Consider the following 12,084-nt stretch of genomic DNA (forward strand, 5'->3'; position numbering starts at 1 on the left):
AGAAACTTAAGTGAGGTATATTGCCAAAGTTCTGATTTCTGAATAGGAGCTAGGGTAATATAGTTCACGGATGTGAGGGGAAAAAAAGTCCAGTTCACCATCAATCATTTATGTTATCATAAGATTCTCTGGAGCACTAAAATCCATTTACCATACGAAGAAGATAAAAAGGAAAGACAACTAATCATGGGTAGTAAGTGGTGCGGAATAAGATAGACAAAGCATGTTTTATGAATTTGATCAAAATTTTTACGAAACTCTATCCATTTTCTGTACGGATTAGCTATATATTGAGTTAAAATAGTCTTGAGATTAATTGATATATACAATCAAATATGAAGTGAAATAATTGTGTGTTCTATCCTGAAATTGTTATCGTTATCCTGATTACCAAACTATCCCTAATAGTAACCCTCTCGTTAGATATGGACCTACATTGAATACTAAAATCTTATTCAAAATCATTAAAGAAACAACAAATGTTACCTACACGATTCTCTGCTATAAAAGGGTGAAGGAATCAATTCAGTCTGCCATAGTCTGAGTTTTACTCTTCATATATTCCCTTCATTCTCCTCCTAGCTAGCTCCAATTTTATCCTCTTTTGTGCCTCAGTTATCACAAAAAAATAAAAAAATAAAATAAAAGAAGAGGGTAAAGTATGACGCTTCCACAGACACAACAAGAAACAAAAGCTGTTGCAGATGCCTGGGATTACAAAGGGCAACCTGCCCTTAAATCAACCTCTGGTGGTTGGTCCGGAGCTGCCATGATTTTAGGTGACTTTTCCTTTTGTTTTTTTAATAGATGTTTAAATATATATCCAAAATATACTGTCCTAGATTCTAGTCAGATAGGCTCACTAAGGGCTAGGATGTTACCTACCAAAAGACTTTTTATTCTCATAGTTCAAACCCGAATCCATTGTTGACCTCACCAGTGGCGGCATCATATGTATTCAACAGGTGTCAGGTGGCACTCATTCATTGAAAAATTATAGTGTAGCTAGGGTAAATTTTTTTTTTTTTTTATACATATATATATATATATATATATATTATATTTTCGACTCTTCTTGGCCTCTTGATGGATTACTCATTTATATTTTGATATCTTTTAATGAAAATCCTGGTTCAGTCACTGAATCAGACCCTGTGGATTAGTCGCTTTATTTTTCAATAGTAGGTCTTGTGGTATTTTCTGACATCAAATTTTTGTATGTGTAATATAATTATCAGGGGTTGAGGCTGTGGAGAGGCTAGTAACACTAGGCATTGCTGTGAACTTGGTGGTGTACTTGACTAGAACAATGCATTTAGGAAATGCTAGCGCCGCGAATATTGTTACTAACTTTATGGGAACTTCATACATCCTCACTTTGCTTGGTGGCTACGTTGCTGACACTTTCCTCGGAAGGTCAGTACATTCTTAAGTTCAATAAATATTAAAACTGCATTCATAATTTAAAATTATGAGGAATTTTATCGTCTTGGTTTAATCGTTTGCAGGTATCTTACCGTTGGTATCGGAGCCACTGTTCAAGCAATAGTAAGTGTCCATGGTTCTTACCCCAAATAAGAAAGAAATATAAAATTAGAAACATTTTATTAAGGACTTCATTCACCTTTAGAGTGCTAAATTGTTGGAACTAAATATATATATATATATATATATATATATATATCAACCTTTTGCTTTTCATACGTACGCAACAATTGATGATTGCTGAAAAAATAAGTGATTTTGTAGACTATTTTATGGAAATCACACAATTTTTACTTTATTTCACCCAAATCTTTCACTTATCTTTTGAAAAGAAAAAAAGTTACTCCGCGTTCCATTTTACTTGGTCCTCTTATTAAAATAGTTGTTTAAATTTATTTACTAAGTTATGAAATTAAGAGAAATTTATAATGCTCTTCCAATATTATTCCTATCATTAAATGATTATATGAAGTATATAATGCTCAAATTTATATTTTCAAAGCATATTTAATAAGACCAACTTAATAAAATAAGCCCATAAATATTTTTTTAAGATGACTGTCAAATCAACAAAGGCCAAATAAAACAAAACTGAAAGAGTACTCATTTTGTCTTAGTATCACTATAGTTACAACTATTTCTTTAACTAAGAAATCATAACTCTGCCTCGTTACATCAGAAAGTCACTAGGTTTAATTCAGTTTTTCAAAGGTTTACTTTTAATAAAATCAAACCAGATTAAACATTATCAACTTTTTTTTTAAAAAAAATTAGATCAAACTAAAGCCACACAAATATCAGTTTATTAATCAATTTGGTTCGATTTTTTTTTCTTTACGCTATTAGTGCACACCTTATTTAAATATTAATATTATTATTTTTTTGATTATTTTTTAATAGGGTGTGACAATTTTGACATTCTCGACCATAGTACCAAGCCTACAACCTCCAAAGTGTGATCTCGGAAGCGCATCATGTATCCCCGCAAATGGCAAACAGCTAGCCGTGCTTTTCACGGCCCTCTACATGACGGCCCTAGGCACTGCATTCCTGAAATCCAGTGTCTCGGGCTTTGGAACGGACCAATTTGATGAGTCCGACCCAAAGGAAAAAGGGCGAATGATAAAATTCTTCAGTTGGTTTTTTTTCCTGATCAATGTTGGAGCGCTTACTGCTGTGACAATACTCGTCTACATTCAGGATAAAGTAGGGAGGAAATTCGGGTATGGTATTTGCGCGTGCGCGATCGTGGTAGGACTCGTGGTTTTCTTGTCCGGTACGAAGAAGTACCGGTTCAAGAAACTTGTTGGGAATCCGTTGGCGCAGTTTGCTTCGGTTTTTGTTGCTGCTTGGAGGAAGAGGCATATGAAATTGCCATCTGATGCTTCTGTTTTGTTCAATGTTGATGATATTATTGGTGATGAAAACGTTAAGGATAAACAAAAGTTGCCTCATAGCAAGGAGTTCCGGTGAGTCATTTTTACTTCTCTTTAGCGACTAGTATAATGTCCAAAAATATTTTTTGAAAAATATTTTTAAGAAGATAAAACATGTTGGGTTTGTCAGAAAATAATTTTCAAAAAAAAGAAAAAAAAAAGAATATGGCCTTTCGTTTGTATGAGAATTATTTTTCTTTCCTAACTATTTAACTCTGGACTTCATATCACTATTCAACCAACTCGACAAGACGGGGTCGATTAGATGATAGTATGTACCCTCTATAATCAATTTGAAGGTTGTGAAAAAAAAAGATGGAAGCTTCTTTGGCGAGCATCGCTAAGACAGTAAAAGGTGGGAGCTTCTATCATGGGATAAATAAAAATATTGTTTCAACCAACACTCAAGTAATAAAGGAGATTTTATCCAGAAAAATATTTATTACTGAAATTTTTTATCAAAACACTATCTGATTAGCTAGCATTTCAATCTTAAACATTTCCTCCATTTCATTTTATTTGATACAATTTTTAATTAATCCATTTTAAAAAGAAGAATGATACACATGATTTTTTTTTTTTACCGAAACACAAATATTTCATATTTAAGATGATAACTTTTAGACAATCTTTATTCTTTAGTAAACTTTTTTATCAAGTCAAATTATGATCGATAAAATAAAAGGAGATAAATATTTCTCTATCTTCAACCAAACAGGGAAAACATGTTCGATGAATAAGCACGTGACTTGTAATATCATTTCGGAAAAGAAAATGTAATCTGTATGTAGTTAGGTACGAAAGTAAGTTTACTATATATATGTCCAGTAAATATTTGAAATTTGGGTCAATGTCCTTCATGCATTATTAAAAAAGGTAATATAAGTTGAGCCTACAAGGAAACTTATTCACATGGGGTAGGCCAATCTTTGATAACTACAAATCAACCAATTATTCACCACCATATTCCAAGCATGTGGGCAACATTTTAATTACTTTTTCTGTTGTCTTTTTGTTTTTATTTTGTAGTTTCTTGGACAAAGCTGCTATTAAAGATTCTTCCACTGAATTTTCTGGGACAGCAATATTGAATAACTGGAATCTAGCAACTTTAACTGATGTTGAAGAAGTTAAATTGGTTATTAGAATGTTACCAACATGGGGCACGACAATTATGTTTTGGACTGTCTATGCTCAAATGACAACATTTTCTGTGTCACAAGCTACTACGATGGACCGTCACATCGGCAAATCCTTCGAAATTCCTCCGGCCTCACTCACTGCCTTTTTTGTTGCAAGTGTCATGTTGGTTATCGTGTTCTACGATAGGATTATTGTGCCCTTATGTGCCCGATACCTTAACAATCCACATGGTTTCACCCCATTGCAACGTATTGCAATAGGTCTAGTCATGTCAATTTTCGCGATGATTGCTGCAGCTTTAACGGAGATAAGAAGATTGAACGTTGCCCAATCGCACGGATTGACAAACAATCCGAACGCAGTAATTCCCATGAGTGTTTTTTGGTTGGTTCCACAATTTTTGCTAGTTGGAGGAGGTGAAGCTCTAACATACATTGGACAACTTGATTTTTTCTTAAGGGAGTGTCCTAAAGGGATGAAGACTATGAGTACAGGGTTATTCATAAGCACAATTTCGTTAGGATTTTTCTTTAGTTCGATTTTGGTCTCGATTGTGGACAAGGTGACCACGAAAACAAGGCCGTGGCTAGCTGATAATCTTAACCAAGGAAAGCTATATGATTTCTACTGGCTATTGGCAATCTTGAGTGTACTGAACATGATACTTTTCTTCTATTGTGCAAAACGTTATGTGTACAAGGAGAAAAGGCTAGCTGAAGCAGGGATTCAAATGGAGGACTCCGGCCCAGTTTGCCATTAAGTAATTAGAAAAGAAAGCTAGCCATGCCAGTACTTCATTAGCACAGCCAGCTTGCTCTTTTAATTTCTTCTTTGTTGTTTTGTTTTATTTTTTTTTTGTTGGGGTTTTATTTTAGTGGCAAATGTACCATAGAAGTTGTGGTTCCAAAGGACCCATTGTCTTCGGCTCAGGCCTATTATGTTTTGTATGTAGAAATTGCAGGTCGAAAATAATGTACTATATATGAAACATAACTGCTTCAAAGAAGCAGTGGTTTGGTAGCACTAAACTCATATGAAATTTGGCTGCAAACAAACTCGCTTAGTTATTTGTTCGAATACGAAATTTAAGAAAATAAAATATTATATGATCTAAAATACGTATTGAAAATTTTAAACTAAATTATTTTCACATAATTAAGGAAGTATGACTAGGGTCAAGACTTGCTCGAAATCTTCTCTTTTTTCTTTCCTTTCTTCCTGCCAAACTTTTGTTCTTTTCTTTCTGTGGTTCTCTTTAAAGGAAAGAACACGACATGCCACGGATTGACATGTGGTGATGTGAACCAATAATATGTTCTTACAAGAGAAAAGTACTATGTGCTGAAGGGGATATATTATTATTATCCTATGAATTTTCCAAGATGAAGAAAAATTAAATTAACTACTAGGTATTTTGTATTTAATTATTTTATGGGCCATTGAAAACCACTAAACACAATATAGATGTTGTCGTGTATTCGCCAAGTCATTTTCAAGCATATTTTGATTTCATTTCCTTCAAATCTCCCATCAAAAGCACGCTAAAATGAAACAGGTGTCTTAGCCAATCATTTTCTTGAATAAAAACAAGTTAGTTTTCTGATAGTTACAGATAAAAGGATAACACTATTTCTGGCATGTTATTGACCTTTTTCTTCCAACTGCTTCTTTGCTAGTTCCTAGATCTACACTGCCAATCGTAGAACCCCGACGGGTTCATGATGTTTTATGATGGAAATGGGCCAAATATACTGACACGAACCTAATCAGAGCCTAGTCGTTTCGGGTGCCTCAAGTCCAATCGGGATCGGAGACCACCCCCAATACCCAATCATAACCATCCTGTACCCTATGTCGGATAAATTCCGAACATATATCAAGATAGAACAATTATACCCAAAGACAATAATAGAATTCATAACCATAACCAACCAACAATACAATCAAATATCCAACCGGTATCAGCCCTAATACCACTACCAATGCCAAGGCTGACACCAATACCGATACCGCCCATGCCAACCCAAAGTAGTCACACAAAGCCTCTAACCGAAAACAAAGAACATCCGATCGGAACATGCCCCTGACCATAGCCAAAACCAAAATCCAAGAAATATCCAAAAGTATGTAGAGAAGTCCATAACATGAAATAGAGCCTTCCGGAGTGTGGAAGCTCACCACTTCAATCTGACACAAAATGTCCCCGTATCCAATCACTGAGAAGGAGGAGTAGTATGGTCGGTTCCTGCATCGCGTAGGATACAGTGCCTGAAGATGGGATAGTGGGTGAACGCTAGCATGTACTCTAGAGTAAGGATAAAATAATGCCAACATTTAAAACCAAGTAAATAACCATATGCAATCATCCATCCATCCATCCATATATATATACATGGGATAGCGGGTGAACGCTAGCATGTACTCAGGAGTAAGGATAAAATAATGCCAACATTTAATACCAAGTAAATAACCATATGCAATCATCCATCCATCCATCCACACACACCCACACACATATATATAAAATCTATGCCGGGAAAGGGAAAATCGAATTTAACATGCATAAAATCTTTAACTTGAGTTTGTGTAGCTTTACCGTCATAATCCACCCACGGGCTATATGTGTCTAGTGTTACCCCCTGAACGGGTCCCAGTGCGTGTAACTGCATGAATCAATATATCACAGGGGTCGAGGATTTTCATGTACCCTTCGCCCTCCATGATACATATGTACAAGTATAAGCTTAGGGGACTCCCGTGTAACCCTAAAATATAAGGTCACTATGACCAACCCTCATGTCAGCAAACATGAGTTTCCAATGTCCGTCCTTTGGACTTACAACTTCATGGTAAGCTATCACAACCCGCTATTATTTCTCAATTAAAACCGTTACTACACAACCAAACCACCAATTTCATGTGTTAATTACCAACGCATTATGTAGTGGTATCGCCATACCGACTATAGCTTACAAGCAATGTCATTAGCCAACACTTAGGGGATTCCCATGTACCCCACACGATTTCCAATTTACCAAAATCATGGCCACCAAGGCCTTACCAAATCATTTAAAACTATTTAAACCAATTTAGGTTCCTTTACTATATTATGCAGTGCAATAGTTTAAATAAAAGTCAAAATATGTGACAAAACCATTCTCATAGGCATTTGAACAAACATGTTAAGGGCATATAGTTTTCGAAACCATAACCAAGTACCAATTGACCATTTTCATGCAACCACATATTTAAATCACAATTATGATATGAAAAATCATAAGTAAAGCATGGAAAAACAATATCCATCCATTTGCAACCAAAACCCCCAACCTATAATTCAAAACCAAACAATACCCATAATTAAATCATTAAAACCATTCATTAAAACATAAATTTAGTTGAACTAACTATGAGGGAGGAGTAACATGCCTTAGATACTAAAGAGTATGGAGAGAAACCACCTTTAAGAGCCTTAATTGACCACCTTGAATGAAATCCTAGCCTCTTCTTAACCCAAGATCTTGAGAGATATTTGAGAGTGTTTAAAGTGTTTTTGATTGAGAATAATAAGGTAAATGAAGTATCAAAAGTTTTTAAGTCGTGGGGTCAAAAGGGGTTAAAAGGGAAAATGTCTAGAATACCCCCAACTTAAACTGTAAAAATCACCGCAGAAGGGTACGACCCCCCTTTGACTCATACACACAACATACGAGTGGTATCCACCACCCGTACCCTAGACAGAATATTGGACATCACACACTGTCCACCATACGACTCCCCTTACCTAAGTCATACCTTCATCATACGACAAGTACCTTAGAACCGTACCCTAGGCAACCTACCAAGGGCATGACACACTGATCAACATATGAGTGGCTTTCCTCACTTGTACTATCTCCATACAACTCGTATGGTGTCTATTCGTATCTTGGACAGTAACCAGACAAAACCACACTGAGTAACATACAATCAAGACCCCTAAACCGTACCCACGTCATACGACTAGTACCTTCAAGTCGTATGATGTCCAGAAGCTCAAACTTAAGAAATTTCTAAGGGTCAAAAGCCAAGGTGTTTCATATACTCTTGTACAATAAAAAATAATTCAAATAAATCACTCATTATAATTTTTACTTTTGGTCCAAATACATCCATCCTATTTAACACTTCATCACAAATTTTCTCTTTATTTTGACGGAGGGACACACTACAAGCTCAGAATCAAATGACTGCTCACTTCTCCTGGATACTAAAAGAAAATAGCAAAGCATACAAATATTCTGAAACTACTAAGAAAAAGGATATAGAGTTCAATATACTCTCATCAAATCAAATACTTAATTAAGGAGTATGGAGGTGCACTTAATTTCCAAAGAGCAGAGAGTAATTGAAAAGTCTAAAAATAGTCATCTATAAACAATTAAAGATGAACATAATGTGGCCAAGTCTTGAACTTGTCAAGTTAACGTTGTGTTCGTGGACTCTTAAATTATGTGCCGGTCACCGATCCTCTCATATTTCTCTTAATCTTCTTTAAAAAACTTTAGCACTTTACAACCCACTTAGCTATTATGTGAATTTTTATGAGTTTGATAAACCCATTTCATCAACTATAACTAAAACGTAATTGAAAGTAGATATATAGTGAAAAACCTTCTTGTTCAAGGGAGTACAAGGTACTTCTGCAATGTGTAGGATTTTCAGCAACCTTCACTAAAATTCAAATAAAGATTTTAAATTACAACTCTATAATCAAAGGAACTACCTTTACCAAAGCATATCATCAGTTTATTTCAGCTGATGTGTTGGTAGCTAAAAGGACTGGGAAGCTACATATTAGATGTAGCATCTGTTAATGGTGTGAGGCCTTTTGGAGAACCGTGCAGACTTGACCATAACAGATAATATCATGCCATGTAAGAGTGTCAAGATAAACTCAACAAATATTAATAACTATGGAATTCTACTAATTAAACCTTCAACACACGATTTAACTTTTCTTAGATAAGATAAATACTTCAATGATCAACATATCAACTAGAAAACTAATTCTGACATTGTTGTGATGAAGTATTTATCCTTTCTTCCATGTGATGAGTTCTCCATGTATGGAGGATAACCTCCAAACTACCCCTCCTTATAAGGATAAAATGGTCGCTGTTAAATATAGCAACCCAACAAGGTTGGGGTCGATCCCACAGGGAATGGGCAGGAGATATCTCTCAAACTTAGCGGTCGGGCAGTATGAAAAAGTAAAAAAAGGGATTTTCTTAAAAAATGAAAGAAATAACAATAGGTTTCTTTTGGTTATAAACAATTTAAGATGGACACTAGGCTTGTATTCGTAGATTTATCGTGCACCATCGAACTATCTTGATATCTTGCATGCAGAATCTGATAAGTTATGTACCATTAACTGTCTTGTGGACTCATTGATGGATTTCACCTTTTACCTTTTGAGTCTCAGAGTGTCACTCTACTAATCCTTATCCTAGATCCTTGCTAACTATCACCTTGTGGGTCTCAAGTTATTAGATGAAACTAATTGGATTAAGAAGATAATACTAGTAAGCTTATTTTGGGCAACTAACTCCAAATATCTGTTGTCATTATGTTTTCCTTGTCCCTAATCCCCTTTTGGAGTGAATAGGAATATCTAGGTAGTATCCTAACGTTTGCAACCGCTATGACATCTATCAAACCAAAGATAATACAATACATGAAAGAATCTTTATCTAGAACGGCTTGACACTTTCTCTATTTTATTAATTTGCCCACAACCCTAGCTAAGAGAATTAGCTGATCATAGTTATGAGATTAATGATGGAATCCATAAAAAAAATTATAGAATCAGTTTTACAATAATAAAAGAAGAAATTCCAAAGTCTTAAATTGAACAACAAACCAAAAACAAACTAAGAACAATAAGATTTTATTGAACTTGGCCCCAAAGGTCCTCTCTCTAAATAGTGAATAAACTAAATTCCTAAAGGGTATTTATAGATAGCAAGAAACCCTAGAAATCAAATCCAAAATAAAATAGGAAAACTTAACTAACCGTACATAATAAGACTTTAAAACATCAGAGGAGTGTATTTAGGTTACACAGAAACCCTAGGAATCAAAGCCCAAATGAAAAAAGAAAAAGAAGTTAGTGGCCACTTACTTGGGCCATATACAGTCTGTAAGTGGATCCAGGTAAGTGCCAGAAAATTTTTCCGCAACTTTGCACTCTCTGGATCTTGGATTCTGGCACTTACCTTAGCCATATATGGACCTTATGTGCTATATATAGACCGTATACAGACATAGGTTAGTTCAAGTCCCTACCGTCAGATAGATAATTGAATTAGCTTCCAACGATACCAATTTCACCTTAATGGAGTGAAAATTTATGGCCAAATTACTAAAGTACTATCAGAACAGCCATTGAGCCTCTAGACTTCAAGTTCTGGTACATGCTTTGGTCATATACGCCCGGTAAGTGCCCCACATACGTCAAAAGATGCTCAAGTAAGTAGCCAAAAACTTTATTTTTCATCTTTTTCTTGAACTTAGCATCCAAAACCTAATTTCCTGCAAAACACTCAAAAAACACATTAAATCCAACAAAATAGCCTGAAGTGCATGTATTTCTCATAGTTGTAAGTGTCTAAAATACCATAAATTAATAGCACATCAACACCTTCAACTTAGGACGTTGTATGTCCTTAGGCAACAAAATATAACAAAATAATACAACGATGCTTAACCAAGAGAAACATAACAAAACATAACAAAATAATACAACGATGCTTAACCAAGAGAAACATAAGATACCTATGACAGTCAATCATCAATTTTAGCTCAAAACACATTACCCTCTTCAAGTTCAATATATTAAGATCTGCTATATGTATCAATAAAACACAATAATGTAACACAAAGAAATCAAGCTATGGTAATTATATTAGCAGCAGACAATCATGCATATATACAAGTTAGATTTACCCAAACAAGTATGCAACTAGTAATACACCCCATGTGCCCTCACATCAAAGAAGTTTCCCTCGCTCATATATGAAATCAAGCATGTGAATGCAGGGACGGTCAAGAGACTCTCATACTCAAAAAGAAATTTCAGTCAATGCAAATGTCATAGGCTTGCCTTATTTTCTATACCTAAACTTTCAGATGGTCAAGTCAGGATCACTATAGGACTTTTCTCGGTTTGTAATGTAGGCTTAAAGGCTGGTATGGTATATATGGATATCAAGTGACAAAGCCTCCTTGGCACTGCACTAACTTTGGGGTCTCACTTATAAACTATTTTTTTGACTTTATTCCACCCTTATTTCTCCCCTTTTAATTTTAAAGCACATTCAGGTTGGGTGTGGTTTTCTTATTTTCTTTTTCAATCTTTTTGTTTCTTTTGTTTTTGTTTTTCTTTTGCTACCACACCCAACCCTACTTTTTTTTTCTTTTATTTTTTCCTTCTTCATAACCACTTTACATTACACACCCCTATGACAGCCATCCTAAACTTAGGCAATTTTCCTGAGTTGAGAGGCACAATGTCCAAGGAGGACCAGCGCTAAAACAGGTTCACTGTAATAGAAATGTGAAGGTGAAAACAAAGAAATAGGCTATAAGAACCAAAATCGGGATTAAGGGATACTATTTCACAATGAAAAGATTATTTAGGCTAAAAGTGGACTAAAATAAAAATGACCTATGATCCTTTCCTAACCAACTATCCTATAACCTAGACAAGACCAACCAGGCAAATTCTGAACTTAGCACACAAAGGGAACTAGGTAGCATCTCACACACACATGACACAAGATTTTGTCACAAAGCTACAACACCTATCCGGTTTATGCAATGGCCGGCTGTGGTTATCATGTCCGTAATACTAATGCCATAACAAGAACCACGAAGGTCACATATATATACATCACACATAGTACAAAAATAAAATTTAGAGGGGTATTATTTTCTAAAAAATATGTCAACTGCTCTAGATACTCATTTTTCTCCT

General features: G+C 35.0%; 1 protein-coding gene across 1 annotated transcript; it reads left to right on the forward strand.

Moving 5' to 3' along the window:
* The first annotated feature begins 440 nt into the window (after positions 1–440).
* LOC107872974 (protein NRT1/ PTR FAMILY 6.3) lies at positions 441–5,092 on the forward strand. Its single transcript, XM_016719661.2, has 5 exons — positions 441–779; positions 1,239–1,416; positions 1,509–1,548; positions 2,386–2,954; positions 3,951–5,092. Exons 1-5 carry the CDS (start codon positions 662–664, stop codon positions 4,822–4,824), a joined length of 1,779 nt encoding a protein of 592 aa, XP_016575147.2. The 5' UTR covers positions 441–661; the 3' UTR covers positions 4,825–5,092.
* The last annotated feature ends 6,992 nt before the right edge of the window (positions 5,093–12,084 follow it).

This window comes from Capsicum annuum, chromosome 6 (genome assembly GCF_002878395.1).
Source record: "Capsicum annuum cultivar UCD-10X-F1 chromosome 6, UCD10Xv1.1, whole genome shotgun sequence".
NCBI lineage: Eukaryota > Viridiplantae > Streptophyta > Magnoliopsida > Solanales > Solanaceae > Capsicum > Capsicum annuum.

Coding starts and splice junctions, on each gene's coding strand:
- LOC107872974 (XM_016719661.2), top strand. CDS start 662: ATGACGCTTCCACAGACACAACAAGAAACAAAAGCTGTTGCAGATGCC. Junction 780..1,238: donor CGGAGCTGCCATGATTTTAG/GTGACTTTTCCT, acceptor TATAATTATCAG/GGGTTGAGGCTGTGGAGAGG. Junction 2,955..3,950: donor CCTCATAGCAAGGAGTTCCG/GTGAGTCATTTT, acceptor TTTATTTTGTAG/TTTCTTGGACAAAGCTGCTA.